The 21,664-nt window shown below is 39.2% G+C and overlaps 1 protein-coding gene across 4 annotated transcripts in view; it reads right to left on the bottom strand.

The window, feature by feature from the left end:
- Positions 1–21,664, bottom strand: part of CNTNAP2 (contactin associated protein 2) — a 2,222,175-nt gene that overhangs the window by 846,539 nt on the left and 1,353,972 nt on the right. For all 4 annotated transcript variants that reach the window (XM_081537160.1, XM_081537161.1, XM_081537162.1 and 1 more), the window contains one exon: positions 8,655–8,761. In XM_081537160.1, the coding sequence (XP_081393286.1) occupies positions 8,655–8,761 (107 nt within the window). The remainder of the gene's footprint in view (positions 1–8,654; positions 8,762–21,664) is intronic.

The following is a 21,664-nucleotide window of genomic DNA, read 5'->3' as shown; positions in this document are numbered from 1 at the left end:
CATCTTTTTTTTTGGTATTAGTTCTAGAAGGTCTTGTAGGTTAGAACCAATTTTTGCTTCAACTTTTACTTCTTTGGCATTAGTGCTTGGCCCATAGACTTGGGTTACTGTGGTATTGGATGGTTTGCCTTGGAAACGAATGGAGATCATTCTGCTGTTTTTGAGACTGCACCCAAGTACTTCATTTCTGACCCTTTTGTTGACTATGAGGGCTACTCTATTTCTTCTAAGGGATTCTTGCCCACAGTAGTAGATATAATGCCCATCTGAGTTAAATTCACCCATTCCAGTCCATCTTAGTTCGCCGATTCCTAAAAGGTCGATGTTCACTCTTGTCAGCTCCTGTTTGACCACTTCCAGTTTACCTTGATTCATGGATCTAACATTCCAGGTTCCTATGCAATATTGTTCTTACAGCATCAGACTTTATTTCCATCACCAGTCACATCCACAACTTGGGACTGCTTTTGCTTTGGCTCAGCCTCTTCATTTCTTCTGGAGCTATTTCTCTACTCTTCTTCAGTAACATATTGGGCACCTACCAACCTGCAGAGTTCATCTTTCAGTGTCATATCTTTTTGCCTTTTCATACTGTTCATGGGGTTCTCACTGTAAAAATGCCGAAGTGGTTTGCCAGTCCCTTCTCCAGGGGACCATGTTTTGTCAGAACTCTCCACTACAACCTGTCCATCTCAGGTAGCCCTACAAGGCAGGCCTCATAGTTTCATTGAGTTAGACAAGCTTGTGATCCATGTGATCAGTTTGGTTAGTTTTCTGTGATTGCGGTTTTCATTCTGTCTGCCCTCTGATGGATGAGGATAAGAGGCTTGTGGAACCTTCCTGATGAGAGAGACTGGCTGTGGGTAAAACTGGCTCTTGTTCTGCTCTGCTAGGCAAGGCCATGCTCAGTAAATCTTTATCTAATTTTTTTCCGATGGATAAGACTGTGTTTCCTCTCTCTAGTCTGGCCTGAAGTCAAACTATGGTAGGGATAGCGGAGCTAATAGTGACCTCCTTCAAAAGGACTTATGCCAGCATGCTGCAACTCCCAGGACTGCTGTAGTCAGTGCCCCTGACCCCAGGGCAGGCCACTGTCGACCCTCACCTTTGCTGGACACTCCCGGACACTCATAGGCAAGTCTGGCTTAGTCTCTTGTCACTGTTCCTCTCTCTTGGGTCATGGTACACATAAGGTTTTGTTGTGCCCTCCAAAAGTCTGTTTCCCTGGAGGTTCTCAGTCCTTTTGCCAAATCCCCAGGTTTGGAAATCTGTTGTGGGTTCTAGAACTTTTGCAAGAATGTGAGATCTTCTTTGGTATAATTGTTCTCCAGTTTGTGGGTTGTCTTCTAGGCAGCTCTATAGTGGTGCTAATGGTGACCTCCTCCAAGAGGACTTATGCCACATGCTGTGCCTCCCAGGTCTGCTGCAGCCAGAGCCCTTGTCCCCATGGAAGATCACTGCTGATCCATGCCTCTGCAGGATTTAGGGACCTCCTTAACCAAAGTGAAAAGTTATCAGGCTCCTCTGTCCATGCAATTCTCCAGGCAAGAATACTGGATTGGGTTGTCATTTCCTTCTCCAGGGGATCTTCCCAACCAAGGAATTGAACTCGGATTTTCTGAATTTCAGACAGATTCTTTACCAAGTGAGCTACAAGGGAAGTCCCTTGCTTTTAATTAGCACATCTTTTATTCTCTATGCTCCTTTCTCTGTTTTTTTCTTTTTCCTTTTGCTTTACCTTCTCTTCATAGCTTTACAAGCTTCATAAATTTGGATAAAAGACATTGATTTTTAAAAAGCTCTTGATGCTTCTTATGTTCTCTGCCATTTATTCACTCTTGGATTCAGTGCACATTCATTGAGCACATTTTTTTTACAACTTAAAACCTGGTATTTATTAAATGTGCAAAATATTTGAATATAATTGATATTTTACAAAAATCAGTAATGTCCATTACAAATAACTTATTTGGATAACCTCAAAAATAACTGGTTAACCTTAAAATACTGAGCACATATTACAAGCTGGCTGGGCTCTAGGGATAAAATTATGGACAGAACCTGGCACTACCTTCTCTCAGGTAGTATAGCCCAGTGGAGAAGACAGACATTATTAAAGAATCACAAATAATAAATGCAAAACCACAGACATCATTAATAGTAAGAGGAAGAGATATGTCCTTGAAATAAGAGGATTTGGCCTAATTACAGGTTCATGGAAAGCTTCCCTAAGAAGGTGACTACTGAGCTGAGATCTCAAGGATGACTAGGACTATACCAAGCAAGGCAGAGAGAGAGGAAGTGCAAAAGACCTGCGGTTGTGGTAGTGGGAAGAGAGAGGGACTAGTGCCAGGATGCAAGGCACATGGAAAAGTGAAAGGAGGCCAGTGGGACCAGCAGGGAGACAGGGAGGGAAAGTATGCCCGCAAACCCAGGTTAAAGACACAGTCATGCTGAGCAGGGCCTTGTAAGCCAACTGAACTTACAGCTAAAGGATGGATTCCAGTTCCACAAGGCCACTAATCCATCCAAGGACTGCCAGCCTTTTTTTTTTTTTGGTAGCAAAATTAAAATTCCAAATTGTCTTCATTGGTGTCTAAATTTGTGGTAGTTCCAAATGGATGGTGGGATCAAATATTCTTGTGCCAACAAGTCTAGGATTTTATGCCCTAGGTTAGTGTGACTTTCAGCAGGTAGGAACGATTTCTTTTTAAAAAGTTACACTTTGAATTAAGTTACTTATGGACATAATGGATTATAAATAACATGATGTGAGCTACTGAAAACCACTTCACTTTTTATGTTTGCAGTAATAAGGTGCAGTATAATTTATGGTTTACAAATTTACAGACCCAGAGTCATAGCCCCAGAATACAGCATGTAGAATAGTTTACTTTTAAAATTTATTTATTTGTTTGTTTGTTTTTTTTCCCGGGGGGAGCTACGCTGGGTCTTCATTGCTGTGCTTGGGCTTTCTCTAGTTCCAGTGAGCAAGGACTACTTTTTGTTACAGTGTGTGGGCTTCTTATCGCAGGGGCTTCTCTTGTTGTAGAGCACAGACCCTAGAGTGCACGGGCTTCAAGAGTTGTAGCACCTGGGCTCAGTAGTTGTGACGCACAAACTTAGTTGCTCCAAGGTATCTGGAATCTTGCTGGACTAGGGAACCTTTGTCCCCTGGACGGGCAGGCGGATGCTTATCCACTGCACCATCAGGGAAGTCCTAGAATAGTTTCCTTGTAAATTGCAGCTTTCCTTCTAAAATTGGCTATTGAAAAATTTACTTTTGCATTTCTGTGGCAACACCCATACCTGTTTCTTCTTAGTATTTCAGAATTCAGAAATCATGCAATTTCAGAATTGGAAGAGATCTCTATAGACCATCCAGTTTGCCTCCTCTTAGTTCCTCTGGAAACAGTCATGTTTATCCATATGGGCAAGGTGAAAGTCTTCCCTTTAATAAAAAGATATCTGGAACAATATTTCCTCTCAGAATGAAGGTCTGGAATGTAGAAACTCTTGCAGAGTTCTACCCCAAAACATTGCTTGTATTTATCAAATATCCTCTTGTACTTGTGAAAATAGTCACAAGTTTTCATATTATTGAAGATTCCCTGGGAGTTTTTAGGGCAGTTCCCTATAGGGGACTAATTGTGTATGTAAGAATGACTAAAACTTCAGCAGCATGAGAAAAATTATCTGTTAATCCCTGAGATAAGGAATGTTTCTGAATTAATTTACGCAAACTAGAACCATAAATATGAAGTGCAAAGAACACATGTGAAAAAATGGGATGATAATTAGATCATAAAAAGCGTTTGATATATCAGAATGTAAGCTTCGGGACTGAAAAGGGCAATCTATCTTGCATCACTAAGAGAAAAAGATTGTAAATATAATCATGAAGTTTTGCTCAAAATAAAGACAGATTCATACACTTTTGAGAGAGTGAAAGAGGAATAAGTCAACATAAGCAAATAAACTATCAATATTTAATGTGATCGGTCTACTCTTTGCATCATGCTTTTATGATTTGATCTGCTACTACGCAGTGCTTGGAGATTCACCGAGAATGGAATGCCTGTATAGGAAGTGACAGTAGCTGTAAAGAACACGCCTGCCAACGCAGGAGACACGAGAGGGGGGTTCGACCTCTGCGTCAGGAAGATTCCCTGGAGGAGGGCACGGCAACCCACTCCAATATTCTCGCCTGGGGAATCCCATGGACAGAGGAGCCTGGTGGGCTACAGTCCACAGGGTTGCAAAGAGTTGGACGTGACTGAAGTGACTTAGCAGGCATAAAACTGCAACAATGTATCCGCATCTTGTCATAAACTAGCCTCTTTAGTTTGGGGACGAGAAAAAGAAAAATAAAATTCCTATGTCTTTCTTGCCATCTGTGGCTTTCCCTGTGAGATTTCCTCACTCAAATTATGACACCCTGACTCCTCCAGGGAGTGGTTTATAAATGACAATCCTCTGAGCCCCATATAGAATTTATTTGAAAATTAATTCCTCCATGTATAAGCAACACATAAACAGATACAGGTCTAGGAGATACCAAATAACCTTTAATGTCATTAAATTCTTCTGAAAAAGAAAACATGGAAACTAACCATTCACTGAAAGCCCAAATCTGCCATGGAAACGATAGCAAACAATGAATAGCAGCAAGAAATTATGTGACAGATTGTGTGACAATTATTAGTATAGAAGTTCAGAGCAAAGGGATGATTGTTCCAAGGGGATGAAATGGCAGTAATTTACTGAGTGCTAACACGTGCTAAAGGGCTTCCCCAGTGGCTCAGTGGTAAAGAATCCACCTGCCAATGCAGGAGATCCAGGTTCGATCCCTGGGTTGGGAAGATCCCCTGGGGAAGGAAATGGAACCCCACTCCAGTCTTCTTGCCTGGAGAATCCCATGGACAGAGAAGCCCAGAGGAAGACAGTCCTTGGGGTCACAGAGTGGACATGACTTAGCGACTAAACAACAACATACGCTATGGCCCTTCTCAGCGTTCTCCACAAATTACCTCACTCAGTCTCACGATGGCCTAATGAGGTGGTAGTGCTACTCATCTCAATTCACAAAAAAGAAAACTGAAGCTCAAAGGGTTCTAGCGGTCACGGTCACAAGTAAGTTGATCCAAGTTCAAACTCAGGCAGTGTGGCCTGTCAAAGAAGAGTTTTGAGGCTCTATCTTGGACTTCAGCCACCTGGCAACCAGGGGTCACCCAAGAAAGAGCTTTCTCATCCCAAGCCCAGCCTTGGCCAGGGTAGAAAACGTGTTAAATGGTAACCTAACTGTAATATCTGAAGCTCTCCTAAATACTTAGATTTACTAAACTTCAGACTTTCGTTAGCTGTTCTTTACCTTTTCATACTAGTACTACTTAAAAATGTCCAAAGTTCCTTTTTTCTCTCTCTTTTTTTTTTAATGTTTTGTTTTGTACTGGAGCATGGTCTACTAACAATGTTGTGATAGTTTCAGGTGAAGAGTGAAGGTACTCAGCCATACATAGGCAGCCACAGCCCCTTTTCAAAAGGTCTTTCACCAGATATAATGAGGTAAAAATTTAATAATGCTAACAGAGTTCAGAACCACAGAATCAGTACCTGGAAATCTCAGGTCTTTGACTCACAGAACTGTAAGAGTCCTCAGGAGCCATTTAGTTGACAGAGGAACTAAGAATGTCCAAGGGAAGTGAAATGACTTCCTGCGAAGGCACCCAGCATGGTGACCTCACAGCCATCATTAGAAGCCAGGGTGGTCCTTGACTATGTAACAATTCCAAATTATTCATTCTGTATCAAACCGGAGGGCATACATTTTATAATTTTCACAGTATTATATGTGGGGCCAGACCCTCCCAATTTTTAACTAGTTCATGGGAGTAACCAAAAGATATATCAAGTCTTTTAGCTTATTTGGCAGCACGCACCATTCTATGAGCTACGAGATATATTTTTCATAACAAAATTGTATCCAATCTGTCCTTTCTTGAAGTATGCAGGATGGTCTTCCAGCCTTTGGTTATGCACACATGTGAGTTTCAACATTTTCACCTTATTTGGGGAAGACAACAAGCGATCAGGCTTTTATTGTTAAAAATGAATGATCCTACTTTCATAGATATAAAAATTAAATAAGAGATGAGTAGAATGAGCAGCAGGGAGGAGATAATTCCCTCTTCTATTTATATATATTGCTTATTTTGGTAGAGCCCTGAGTTCATCTGAATGGGAAGGACTGATTTCAGAGGTCTAAACTGTACTGCTTATTCAGATGTTTGGTTTTCTCAGCACAGCCTAAGGGACAGGAGGCTTGGGACTTGAAGAAGAGATGAGAGAAAGGTACTGATACAGACCAGCGTGGGACAAGATGATCCGTGAGAACTTTCCAGGGGTAGGGATGGTTGAAGAAACTAAAGACTTGCAGTGGGTAAAATCCATGTGCTGTGATATACTGCTATATGGAAAGCCCAAACAAGGGGGCTCAGTGTCTGGTGACAAGGTGTCCGCATGTAGGGTGAGCAAAGCGGAGAAAACAACAGCCACAGATGGAAGCAGGAGAGGGAGGGCAGAGGACTGTGCTTAATTGATAACATCAATATTGATATTTACAAGGAACAGGAAACTTTATAGATATCTCTGCTTACATTTTAGAATTCATTGCCCACATTTTATTTCTTGGCCACACCACCTGACAAGCAGAGCATCGTAGCTCCTTGATGGGGGATCGAACCCATTCAACTCCTGGGAATTCCCTCCCTTTTTACATTTATAACTTCCCATGAGAGCTAAACAAAATGCTCTTAGGGCATTTCTAATATTTGGAGTCGTTGACTCAAAAAAAAAAAAAAAAACTCAACTATTCAACCACTGTCATGTATCTAAATTTTCTTTAAAAATTAACGTTTTTAAATGTCTATACACAGTATTCAATGAAATCAGTTCAGTTCAGTCACTCAGTCGTGTCCAACTCTTTGTGACAAGCAGCAATAAGAAGTTATCTGCTTTTACATTAAACAGCAAAGTGGTCACTGAGATAGGAAGCACTTGGAAGTGCTTCCGAACTAATTTTGTTTAGTTAGAATTTCCATTTTTAAGAAACACGGTTGTAGTAGTTAAAGGTGGTACTTATAGAACGTATAACACATTGTTTACATTCTTCTGGTGGGGTGAAAGTACTCTGTTTCATCAAAATTACTAATTCACTATCAGATATCATACAATGAATGTCATAGGCTGAAAGTTGACATTTTGATGTGACTGAAAGGGTATAATTTTAGTTATAAGTCCTTTATTCTAATTAATTTTAATGTCAATCATTTTTGTTCTTTATTCACTGAAATATTTTTACATACATATACATAAATCCTTTATAGATAATGAATCTACTAAGTGTCTGTTTTACCTCTCTTGTATATCTTCCTATTAATGTTAATTTTTCTAAGGGTTCTTTTTTTGTCTTTTTAAAAAATAGTTTAAACATCCTCATAAACAAATTAAGAAGTGCAGTAAAATAAATTACAAATATTTTTGCTTAGCTGAGGTATTACAATATACACTGAACACAATGTCTTATTGTACAATACTATAGAGTGACTGAACTGAACTGAACATTACTACAAATAATGATATGAAGAGGATCAGAGAACACTTTTGCATTTTTACTGTTACCAGAACTCTAGTAATATTTTGCTGGTTATTGTTTTCTAAAAGTGAAGTGAAGAGAAAACAGTCTCTGTAATTAGTGGATTTAGATATTAGGTTTCATATGGAGAAAAGATTGAAGAAGACTCAATCTCTTTCCTCACTCCCTCTTACACACATGCACACACACACACACACACACACACACACACACACACACACACTACATAACAGATGACCTTTCACGTATATGTTTTATGGCAAATCTGTCTTCAAAAGTGCTTGGCAAGCAGCTATGCATTATTGGAAAATTAACATTACAATTATAAAGTTAATATTTATCTTAATATTTTAATTGCAAAAATGAAAAAAAATTATTTAACTTTTCAGGGTAAAGCTATTATGTAAAATAAGGCACATTTGTGTTTTAAAAGTCATTTTTGCATGCTACTTTTTAGTTTTCGATATTTAAAAAAATTATAGTCTTGTGCTTTTATTTTACATATGGAACTCCAATGGACTTTATTCCACTTTCCAGCTCATTTTTATTATCTAAAAAGTATGGCCAAACAGTTGTAAAAGAACAGGAGACACTACTATCCAGAAACTAAATGTTCAAATTACACTCTGTCTGCCTCTCTGATGAATTGATAAATGAGAATCCAGTCAGAGACATCACAATAACACAATTTTCCAAAGAATCTACCCAGAAAAGACACGGCTTAGACTCATAGAGGCACATACAAGATCAGCATTCCCATCTCAACCGTGTGTTTACAGAACACTAGAAAGGTTGGCACTTCTTTTTGAGTCATTAGACTTGAGAGAATATATTTTAACAACTTGAATACTATTCTAGAAAAGCAACAATAAAATCTGGGTGTTTCAGAATAAAGTGATTTACTATGTGGATTATTCAGGTTGCTGGGCTTAAAACTGTAGCTGAAGACCCGGGATTCTCATGCAATTACATGTTTAAAGTGAGATAAATTGGCACTCACAGTTGTGGCAGGTGGCCCCACTGTATCCAGTCTCATCGCAAGTGCATTTGAAGCTGTCCCACGTTTGAGAGCACTTCCCACCATGCTCACAGTGATTGGGCACACATCTGTCAGAGAAAGAGACAAACAGAAATAAACCAACAAGCAAATGAGATTTATGAGTGGCCAAATTCCAAGCTGTCTGGGCAATATATCATTTCAATGCCAGGTTGCCTTAACAAGGCAATTAATCCTTGTTAGTTTAAGCAGATTAATATGATTCATGATGGAAGGTGCCAAACACACAAAAGATGATGTATCACAGGCATGGTGTTTCCCATTTGAGTAAACAGTAGAAATTAACAAACAGTTGAGAGGTTCATTTGCATATTACAGATGCATTTTATTTTCTTTTGCACAAAGACAAAGACACTAGTTAAACTTCCTCCCAGTGAGAGACAGAACATTAACCATCTTGTTTTCTGTACTATCCTTTATCAAAGCCAATAGTACCAAGTCAGCCTTTTTTTTTTTTTAACAGCAATTTGAGTTTCTGAAATGGTCATAACAAATAGAATGTACTAGCCTTATAAGCGGAGAAGGCAATGGCACCCCACTCCAGTACTCTTGCCTGGAAAATCCCATGGACGGAGGAGCCTGGTAGGCTGCAGTCCATGGGGTCGCTGGGAGTCGGACACAACTGAGCGACTTCACTTTCACTTTTCCCTTTCATGCACTGGAGAAGGAAATGGCAACCCACTCAAGTGTTCTTGCCTGGAGAATCCCAGGGACGGCGGAGCCTGGTGGGCTTTCGTCTGTGGGGTCGCACAGAGTCGGACACGACTGAGGCGACTTAGCAGCAGCCTTATAAGAAAAGATTTCTAAGTCTTCCATACCCCTTCTCCTATGCCCTTCTGGCTAAGAAAAACCACCTGCATAACGAGGTAGCAAGTATAATATAGGGGAAAAATACAGGCTTGTATGCAAATCTTTGTTTTTGCATTTCCTTGATGGTCAATTGTGATAATGTATTTAACCTTTCTGAGCTTCAATATTCTCATTTGAAAAATGGAGTAATTATACATACCTAATAGTTTTGAGATTAGGAGATAATGTTCATAAAGTAGGTAATTAATAAGCAAGAAATAGAAGGCCAACAAGCAGAAGCTATGACTATCTAAACCACAGCTTGTAGGGCACAATTTTATACTTTGCATGTATCCTAGACATAGTTAAGTTAGAATCTGTTCTGGAAAACTGTTTCAATAGCACAAATTGTTTTCTTCTTATGTATTAGCATTCACAAAAATTTTCTAGATTTGAATGGGAAACTATCTAAAGCAGAAAAGTCCACCCATTTAATATGGGCAGAACCCATAATAGTGGGTCACAGGTTGACTGAAAGAGGAACACCCTTCAAACATCAATAATCATAAAACCATGGTAGCGTCTTGCTCCAAAATAGAACACGACCGACCTAAGAGATACTATTCTCCATTCCCTGCTCTTAATTTACCATCAGCCATGCCTAAAACTACCCTAGCAGGGCATAGCCCAATTTGGCATGAAATGCTGTTCCTCTTTAACTCTACAAATCTTTCGTCAGGCAACAATTATTGAGCACTGTGGGAAACAGAAGATAAGGAAGATTCTATTTGCTGCCTTTCAAGAGCTTAAGCCAAGAAAAGTAAAACACTGTATCCACAAAAATCATAATATGAGGTGGAAATAAAAAGTGGCATGAGGTAGGGACAAGTAATGGACTATGGAGTTTCACATGAGGGTTCTAGCTTACAATTACGTGCTTCTAGTGGAGCCTCAATGATTGGACAGACTGTAAGGAAAGAAAATGAGGGGAAGAACATTATGAAGGGGAAAATACAACATGAGAAGAAGATAATGATGGACTTTTATGAGGTGGGATGGAAAATTCACTCTACATTTAATAGGTACTTATATTCCATCTGAATTTGGACTGGGTGTTATTCAGGCTACAAAGGTGTTTTTTCTCCAAAGACCCTATAACTTACATGGAGGTGGGAGATAAGACTGATGCAAAATGCAATACAAAGATGAATTTGATGAGTCATCAAAGCATAAGAAATGTTACAGCAATGTGCAGACTAGAGTTCAGTTCAGTTCAGTCACTCAGTCGTGTTCGACTCTTTGCGACCCCATGAATCGTAGCACGCCAGGCCTCCCTGCCGATCACCAACTCCCGGAGTTTACCCAAACCCATGTCCATCGAGTCGGTGATGCCATCCAGCCATCTCACCCTCTGTCGTCCCCTTCTCCTCCTGCCTCCAATCCTACCCAGCATCCGGGTCTTTTCCAATGAGTCAACTCTTTGCATGAGGTGGCCAAAGTATTAGAGTTTCAGTTCCAACATCAGTCCTTCCAATGAACACCCAGGACTGATCTCCTTAGGACGGACTGGTTAGATCTCGTTGCAGTCCAAGGGACTCTCAACAGTCTTCTCCAACACCACAGTTCAAAACCATCAGTTCTTCGGTGCTCAGCTTTATTCATAGTCCAACTCTCACATCCATACATGACCACTGGAAAAACCATAGCCTTGACTATACAGACTTTTGTTGGCAAAGTAATGTCTCTGCTTTTAAATATGCTATCTAGGTTGGTCATAACCTTCCTTCCAAGGAGTAAGTGTCTTTTAATTTCATGGCTGCAGTCACCATCTGCAGTGATTTTGGAGCCCAAAAAATAAAGTCTGATACTGTTTCCACTGTTTTCCCATCTATTTGCCATGAAGTGATGGGACAAGATGCCATGATCTTAGTTTCTGAATGTTGAGCTTTAAGCCAACTTTTTCAGTCTCCTCTCTCACTTTCATCAAGAGGCTTTTTAGTTCTTCTTCCTTTTCTGCCATAAGAGTGGTGTCATCTGAATACCTCCCGGCAATCTTGATTCCAGCTTGTGCTTCTTCCAGCCCAGTGTTTCTCATGATTTACTCTGCATATAAGTTAAATAAGCAGGGTGACAATATACAGCCTTGACATACTTCTTTTCCTGTTTGGAACCAGTCTGTTGTTCCATGTCCAGTTTTAACTGTTGCTTCCTGACCTGCATACAGGTTTCTTAAGAGGCAGGTCAGGTGGTCTGGTATGCCCATCTCTTTCAGAATTTTCCACAGTTTATTGTGATCCACACAGTCAAAGGCTTTGGCATAGTCAATAAAGCAGAAATAGATGTTTTTCTGGAACTCTCTTGCTTCTTCAATGATCCTCGATGTTGGCAATTTGATCTCTGGTTTCTCTGCCTTTTCTAAAACCAGCTTGAACGTCTGGAAGTTCACGGTTCACGTATTGCTGAAGCATGGCTTGGAGAATTTTGAGCATTACTTTACTAACATGTGAGATGAGTGCAACTGTGCGGTAGTTTGAGCATTCTTTGGCATTGCCTTTCTTTGGGATTGGGATGAAAACTGACTTCCAGTCCTGTGGCCACTGCTGAGTTTTCCAATTTTGCTGACATATTGAGTGCAGCACTTTTACAGCATCAGCTTTTAGGATTTGAAATAGCTCAACTGGAATTCCATCACCTCCACTAGCTTCGTTTGTAGTGATGCTTCCTAAGGCCCACTTGACTTCACATTCCAGGATGTATGGCTCTAGGTGAGTGATCACACTATCATGATTATCTGGGTCATGAAGATCTTTTTTGTACAGTTCTGTGTATTCTTGCCATCTCTTCTTAATATCTTCTGCTTCTGTTAGGTCCATACCATTTCTGTCCTTTATTGTGCCCATCTTTGCATGAAATGTTCCCTTGGTGTCTCTAATTTTCTTGAAGAGATATCTAGTCTTTCCCATTCTGTTGTTTTCCTCTATTTCTTTGCACTGATCGCTGAGGAAGGCTTTCTTATCTCTCCTTGCTGTTCTTTGGAACTCTGCATTCAAATGGGAATATCTTTCCTTTTCTCCTTTGCTTTTCGTTTCTCTTCTTTTCACAGCTATTTGTGACTAGAGTAGTTATGGTAAAATAGAAATAAAGGGTTTAATAAAGTTTATAGCATTTCACTTGTGCCTTAAAAGAGGACTTGCATTTTTTGTAACTAAAATGTTGAAAACTGTTCCCAGCAGAGGACTCAAGAAAGCAGCAAGAAGGAGGCAGAACCATGATTAGTGGGTGGGTGCTCCAGCGTTGTTCAGGTCTATTGCCATAGCAACTTCCCTCTACAGGTTTGCAGGCATAGACCTCAGCAGAAGGCACTCATATACAACAGTCCTGATTCTCCAGACCATGGGAGGAAGCAAGGATACAAACATCCCAAGATTACATAAAGCTAAAAATCATCCTTGATGCTTTATTTGGGATTTCAGGACTTAAATGCCTTTGTGTGGTATGTTTACCTTCTAAATTGTTATGGTTTAATAATAGTTCAGGCTAATAGTGAAAGTAATTTACATCAGCTCATTATATCAATTAATTCAGAGGAAAGTAGTACAGAGTGTACTATGTCTCAAAGGAAAACCATGTTGGAATCTAAATGTGCTCTAAATAACATACAAACAAGAAAATCTACATCAAAATGATTAAAATAAAGATTGGTGTGTACTTACACACACACAAGAACCATGTAATAGTCAAGTGAGACTAACTGGATATTTCTAAAATCCATTATTGAGAATTTCTTTAAAAGGGATCTTTTATTTAAATAAAAATTTAATATTATTAATGTTTGTTTCTTAAAATTTATATTTTTAAATTGACATTATTCCTATGTTGATTACTAGCATTTTAATTCTTAGTGGTGATAAATGTTTCATTTTTATATCAAGCTGATTCAAATATAAAATATTTCAAACTATAATATTTTATCACTATATTAAAAAAACGTTAGGACCAGTTACCAAGCAAAACAAAGTATGAATTAACCTAGCTTTCCCGTTCCTAATTATTTATGTCTTCTCTCACACTCCTATGGTACCATTTATTTATATCCAATATACTGTTGGGCTTCACAGGTGGTCACTAGTGGTAAAGAACCCACCTGCCAATACAGGTAGACTTAAGAGACGTAGGTTTCATCCCTGGGTTGGGAAGATCTCTTGGAGGAGGGCATGAAAACCCATGGCAATATTCTTGCCTAGAGAATCTCATGGACAGAGGAAGCTGGTAGGCTACAGCCCATAGGGTCTCAAAGAGTGGAACACAACTAAAGCAATGATGCACACACACACACTGGCACAATATACCATTATCATATTGTTTAGTTATTATTTGTCTGAGCATCGGTCTCTTCTAAACTGTGGGATTCTTCAGTGAGGGATTCTGATCTTTTGTTTCTTAGCATGACAAGGTGTGTAGTCCATTCAGTAAATGTCTATTGACAGGCCGAAGGGATGGATGAACTCAATGTTAGGAATTTACACCAAAGAACTGAAATAATTTCAGAGAAAACATCTCTTTCACTACAAGTGATATCAATTATTCCTATCTATGATTATAGTCTTAAATCCAGACTCTCGCTCTGGTGAACTAATTATTTTAGTAGGTCACAGGAAATGTACAATTTGTTTCAGAGCATGCCCTAACTTGAAAGTTGGATTCACATCAAAAATGAATCAAAATGACTTTGCTGCCACAACTTGAGAGTTACTTGACCAGGATGAGGAACATACAGGGGAGAAGCTGACAGGTGTCAATTTGCTGTGATCAAAGGGCTCCAGGAGAAGAGGCTGCATTCAGGTAACTCTGTCCTGAGGTTATCTGCAGCTGGCAAGTGCTGGGCCACCAACCGGGCAGCCTGGGAGACCCTGATCCTTCCTGCACAGGGGCTCTGACTGGAGGTGCAGGGGTAGGAGGACAGAGACCACCCCGGGGAGAGCCCAGAGGTGGAGGAACATCTGGCCCTGTGGTCTGGCTAGGCCTGCAGTGGTTGGCAGGCACTTAGGGAGACAGGACCACGTGCTCATGGATGTCCAAGACATAGCCCTTGAAAGATATGATGAGGGCCATGGGCTGGGCAGGCCACTTGGCCTCCTCTGGCTTGGCTGCCTCCCCTCGGCCGGCATGGCCCTGCCTTTTGAGGGCGGACATCAGGATCTTCTTGGAGTTGGGGCTCAGGATACCCTCTCCACGACACCATGCTTGTGCTTCATCTTGTACACCTGGCATCAGAGAGTCTTTCAGGCAGAATCTTCCTCTCAGTTGTGGCAATTCTTTCCAAAATGCTTTACAACACACAAGCTATATTTTGGAAGTTCAAATATATAACACACACTCAATATAAAGTCAATCAATATTAACAGAGTGGCTGTTCAGATGGATGCAAGAACTCTATCCAGGGTTATGGATGACAGGTGCAGTTTAGTTTACCCCGAGTATCTCTCTTACTTCTATGCTTGATTTTAATTGTAAAGCATTGAGAAAATTGGTGTTCATAAATAAAAGAAACTGCAAAGCATACCAGATGTGCCTATAGCGGCTCACTTTGTAGTCCATGGATACTATTTAAACAGGGATGGTGGAAGAAATTTTACTTCAAATCTAAAAAAATGTTTATCTGACAGCATAACTGAATGTACTGGTAGCCTTCAAAGCATTTTGAAGGTGTGTTGCTTTCTTCTCTACAATATTGAAAAGTTAAAATAGCTGTATTTATTCTTCAAATTTTATTTTATTGAAATACACTTCATTTACAATGCTGTATTAATTTCTATACTACAGCAGAGTGATTCAGTTATGGTTGTTGTTCAGTCACTCAGCCGTGTGTGACTCTTTGCGATCCCATAGACTGCAGCATGCCAGTCCTCCCTGTCCTTCACTGTCTCCTGGAGTTTGCTCAGACTCACGTCCATTGAATCGATGATGCCATCCAACCATCTCATCCTCTGTCATCCCCTTCTCCTCCTGCTTTCCATCTTTCCCAGCATCAGGGTCTTTTCCAATGAGTTGGCTCTTCTCATCAGGTGGCCAAAGGATAGGAGCTTCAGCTTCAGCATCAGTCCTTCCAATGAATATTCAGGGTTGATTTCCTTTAGGATTGACTGGTTTGACCTCCTTGCAGTCCAAGGGACTCTCAAAAGTCTTCTCCAACACCACTGCTCGAAAGCATCAATTCTTCAGCACTTAGCCTTCTTTATGGTCCAACTCTCACATCTGTACGTGTATATATATATATGTATTCTTTTTTTTTATATTCATTTCCATTATGATGTATCACAGGATATTGGATATATTTCCCTGTGCTATACAGTAAGAACTTGTTGTTTACCCTTTGTATATATGAGTAGCATCTGCTAATCCCAAACTCCCAATCCACTGCTCCCCACCTCCTTTCCCCTTGGCAATCACAAGTTTGTTCTATCGGTGACTGTTTCTGTTTCATAGATAAGTTCATTTGTGTCATATTTAAGGTGCTACTGTTGAGCATCTCGTCTTGTTGACCACCTGTTTTTTCTTTAGAGAAATGTCTATCTATGCCTCCTGCTCATAAAATCGTTTTAAATAAAATTAAAATCAAATTTTTGCATTATCCTTACAATTCATGCAGCTGGTCAGAGACCATGGCTTTAATTATAAGCCTCCAGGGATTTCCAGTTTGCTACAGTAGCATCTCAAAGAAGGAGGACACCAGGAAAAGAAATGGCCCAAGAACAGAGGGAACAGAGAGAAGACAGTGTGTGGGAAGGGCAAATTTGATCTATGCTGCCATTTATCCTGAGACTGTACTTTTTTCATAGGCTCTCCTACCATTTTTTATATGATGCATTCAGAGTGACAACATAATAACCTCCTAATCTCAGTTAGTAGGTTTAATCATTTCAGAATCTGACTATAGACCTCATGTAATTCATAGGAAGTAATCACTGACTACAAAGGCAGTTTCATTCCACATTAAAATGAAGCTCCCTGCTTTCAAACTCAGAGTCAGCTGAGGTTCTCTAGCTGTTTCATGCTTGCAAAGAGGCCAATACCAAGATACTTAATCTGCTTTCAGATTGCACAGGTTTTATACCTAGACATTACATTTGCCATGTTCTAAACTTTTGGGAAAAAAAAAATTCAGGTTACTTATACAGTATTTTGTGAACTATCGGAAAATTATTTAAAGTGATTTATAAACTGCCACCTTAGCATAAGTGAGCTTCTGAATTTATGATTTTTTCCGTTCATCTCAGTTCCCAATTTTACTTCTGTTTATCAAGACAAGAAATTCATTTTGAAACTTTGGTTTCTTAAGTGCTATTTTTAATACTCCCGGCTCTCAGAGCTATTTCCACCATCATGGCAGGCTTTTCTTCTGCTTTACCTTCAATATTGATCTCAGAAATATTTTAGTACTTTTATTCTCACTCTAATTAGATTTTAATTTTATTTGAAAGCATACTTTCTATGGAGCATATATTACTGCCTTATATTTCTTCTGTTCAAACTGAAATTATATAGAGAAATAATCATAATTTTAGGAACTAATTTAGTATTTCATTACTACATAACTTAGTTTTATAGTTGCATAACCAGAAAAGCTAATGTTATATTGATGGCGCTCCTTCAACAAGCATTTATTTATAGAAATATTTAAATATATATATGGGCTTCCCAGTGGTGCTAGTGGTAAAGAACCAGTCTGCCAATGAAGGAGACTCAAGAGACACAAGTTCAATGCCTGGGTCAGGAAGATCCCATGGAGGAGGGCATGGCAACCCACTCAGTATTCTTGCCTGGAGAATCCCCATGGACAGAGGAGCCTGGAGGGCTTACATTCCATAGGGTCACAAAGAATCGGACACAACTGAAGCAACTGAGCATGCATGCACACACAAATGTGGATATATTTACTCTACTTCATTAATTATAAATTACGCCTAAAACTTTCATTAAAAATTATCAGGTATCTTTGGTTCATATCTGTCTAAAAATTGTACATTTTTCTACTAACCATATAAATCATTAATTTTAGCCTTACAATATAAACACCTTAAGAATAATTTCTATTATAATAAATGTAAGTTTATTTTATTTGGTAATTTATTTTGAGGTATAATTTTAAAATATGTTCCCCATAATTTTATGAATATAACATCTTTTAAGATATTATAGACTCATAGGAGGAGAGGGAGATGCAAGATCATTAGTTCCTTCACCTGTTTCCAGGTGTTGAACACTCTGTTTAACCTGAATGTACAATAGTAAAAGCTCTTTATAATCAGAACCTGCTTCAGTCACTCTAAAACAAACTATGGAGAAGCAATGAATAAAGCAAATTTTGTCCTTAAGAAATTGTACTCACTTTTAAAAAATGTTAATTAGCAAGTCAGGTCTCTCTATGCTTAATATTAAAAACTTTGCTACAGGATAAGGTGATATACAACTATTATATGAGTATACTGAGGTTTTATGGAAAAGTTCACTTCTTGAAAAGAAATATAGACTTAGCTTAGTCTAGAAAGTGGAGGAGCACCTTTCCACACGGAGGGAACCCAGGGGCCTGGGCCAGTATGACTTAGTACAAAATGTGGATATGAAATAACGAACTGTCAAATTTGGCTAGAGGGTAAAGTCTGCATTCAGTAGGGAGGGTTACAGCAGAAAAGTATGGCTGTCTGACCAAGCCCTTTACCCTTTCTTCCTTCCTATCATCACCCTGATATTTTCAGGTATCTCCTCTCCTCCTGGCAGCACACTTTTGGGAAGGAGCCTCTCCTAGTCTCCAGGGAACAAAAAGTACAAAACCAGTCTTCTTAATGAAGTCATCAACATGTTGCATATTGTTCCCCTAATCTATGATCCCCTTCTCCTATGTGCATGCGTGAGTGTGTGCTAAATCTGACTCTTTGTGACCCCATGGACTGTAGCCTTTCAGGCTCCTCTGTCCATGGGATTCTCCAGGCAAGACTACTCCAGTGGGTTGCCATTCTCTTCTCCAAGGGATCTTCCTGATTCAGGGATTGAACCTGCATCTCTAACGCCTCCTGCATTGGCAGACAGGTTCTTTACAGCTAGTGCCACCTGGGAAGCCCCCTTCTCCTATAGCAATGGAATTTTTTGCTATAAGAGCTAAAGATACCATTCTCCAGGGTCTTTGTACTTTAGGAGACAGGGGTTTTGTTTTGTTTTGTCCTTATCTCCTCCCCGCAATGAATCCATGATGGTGAGTGAGACCTGGAGCAGGCATCTCAGAACACAAGAGGATGGCACAGGAAAATTATTAGAAGACTGGGCTCTGGATAACATATCAGCCCTGAGGCACCTGTGCAATTGCTAAGAAATATGAGTAAAACAGGTGAGGTGATTTTGGTCTTTGTTGCAACAGCAGATATATTCTAACTAATGCAGACCTTCAGTTAATCTACCCTGAGGTTGACTTACATCTGGCTTTCTAATATACATTTGATAGTTACATTTAAGTCATTATGTGCTGCCTTATACTACTTTAAGTGTAAATAGCCTAAACAACAAATATTAAATTTATGAACCTAGGCTTAGTTCAGGTCATAGAGTGTTAATCACAAAGTTAAGGATTTTCCTGGAGAATACAGCCTTGTTTATCCATTCAACATTTATTTATTGAGTGCCTATTATATAGAATAATCTGTGATGTTTAATTAAGCTTTCTTATCAAAAAGTTTAATTGCAAGAACTAGTATTTATGTGATATTGTGTGAGGAGGTATAGGCCATCCATTCCCCAAGGGATTCTGAACTTTATCCAAAAGAAAATAGAACCACCTTATCTTTGACAAAGGAGGCAAGAATATACAATGGAGAAAACACAATCTCTTTAACAAGTGGTGCTGGGAAAACTGGTCAACCACTTGTAAAAGAATGAAACTAGAACACTTCCTAACACCATACACAAAAATAAACTCAAAATGGATTAAAGATCTAAACGTAAGACCAGAAACTCTAAAACTCCTAGAGGAAAACATAGGCAAAACACTCTCCCACATAAATCACAGCAGGATCCTCCATGACCCACCTCCCAGAATATCGGAAATAAAAGCAAAAATAAACAAATGGGACCTAATTAAAATTAAAAGCTTTTGCACAACAAAGGAAACTATAAGCAAGGTGAAAAGACAGCCTTCAGAATGGGAGAAAATAATAGCAAATGAAGCAACAGACAAACAATTAATCTCAAAAATATACAAGCAACTTCTGCAGCTGAATTCCCGAAAAATAAACGACCCAATCAAAAAATGAGCCAAAGAACTAAACAGACATTTCTCCAAAGAAGACATACAGATGGCTAGCAAACACATGAAAAGATGCTCAACATCACTCATTATTAGAGAAATGCAAATCAAAACCACAATGAGGTATCATTTCACACAAGTCAGAATGGCTGCTATCCAAAAGTCTACAAGCAATAAATGCTGGAGAGGGTGTGGAGAAAAGGGAACCCTCTTACACTGTTGGTGGGAATGCAAACTAGTAAAGCCACTATGGAGAACAGTGTGGAGATTCCTTAAAAAACTGGGAATAGAACTGCCATATGACCCAGCAATCCCACTGCTGGGCATACACAATGAGGAAACCAGAATTGAAAGAGACGCGTGTACCCCAGTGTTCATCGCAGCACTGTTTACAATAGCCAGGACATGGAAGCAACCTAGATGTCCATCAGCAGACGAATGGATAAGGAAGCGGTGGTACATATACACAATGGAATATTACTCAGCCATTAAAAATAATACATTTGAATCAGTTCTATTGAGATGGATGAAACTGGAGCCCATTATACAGAGTGAAGTAAGCCAGAAAGAAAAACACCAATACAGTATACTAATGCATATATATGGAATTTGAAAGATGGTAACGATAACCCTATATGCGAGACAGAATAAGAGATACAGATGCATAGAACAGTCTTATGGACTCTGAGGGAAAAGGTGAGGGTGGGACGATCTGGGAGAATAGCATTGAAACATGTATATTATCATATGTGAAACAGAACACCATTCCATGTTCGATGCATGAGACAAATGCTCAGGGCCGGGGCAATGGGATGACCCAGAGGGATGGGATGGGGAGGGAGGTGGGAGGGGGGTTCAGGATGGGGAACACACGTAAACGCATGGCTGATTCATGTCAATGTATGGTAAAAACCACTACAATATTGTCAAGTAATTAGCCCCCAACTAAAATTAAAAAAAGAAAAAAGAAAATAGAACCAGACTGTCAAAGAAATATATGGTAAAATGCTATTATTTTGAGCCCTAATAAGATGACTTTCAGTAATTTTGGGATTTAGGGCATTTTTTCATAGCAGTGAGAGCCACTGAAGACTCTTAAAAAACAATCTTACTTGGTAAATATGCATTTTAAGATATTAAGATAGTAAGACTATGCAGAATAGATCGGAGAGGAAAAACTAAAGGCAAAAAAATCACCTAAATAGCTGTTTTAATGTCCCAAGTAGAATATTATAAACTTGTGAATGAAACTGCAAAGAAGCAAAAGGATTAAAGAGACTATATTATTAGATGATTACTTGGAAATAAATCAAGCAAAAATGTCTCAGATGTTCTGTGTTTAGGAAACACTGACAAACAGTGACATTTTCAGTTTGAGGTAATAACTTTTCTTATATATTTAAAGGTAGGTACATTTCAAATGTTATCAAAAATTTTTAAATATTAATTTTTAAATTTAAATTCATAATTAAAAATTTTCCCAAATGAGCTAAATTTAGAATGGGTGTCCCCAGGTGGTATTAGTGGTAAAGAATCTGCCTGCCAATGCAGGAGACTTGAGAGGCGTGGGTTTGATCCCTGGGTTGGGAAGATCTTCTGGAGAAGGAAATGGCAACCCACTCCAGTATCTTGCCTGGAAAATTCCACGGATGGAGGAGCCTAGTGGGCCACAGTCCACAGGGTCACAAAGAGCTGGACACGACTAAGTGTGCACGCACACGCACACACACACACACAAATCTTGTTAGGAGAATATTAGCATAAACATGCCTAATGAAAAATTATAAAAGTATTAAAATTCTAAAATTTGGGAAAATATATTCAACAGCCAGGAACACTCTGAAATTGATGCATAACAGGGTAAGATGAT

This window comes from Giraffa tippelskirchi, chromosome 10 (assembly GCF_054371585.1).
Source record: "Giraffa tippelskirchi isolate mGirTip1 chromosome 10, T2T-mGirTip1v1.2.pri, whole genome shotgun sequence".
Classification (NCBI taxonomy): Eukaryota; Metazoa; Chordata; class Mammalia; order Artiodactyla; family Giraffidae; genus Giraffa; species Giraffa tippelskirchi.
This window is presented reverse-complemented; position numbering and strand designations above follow the sequence as displayed.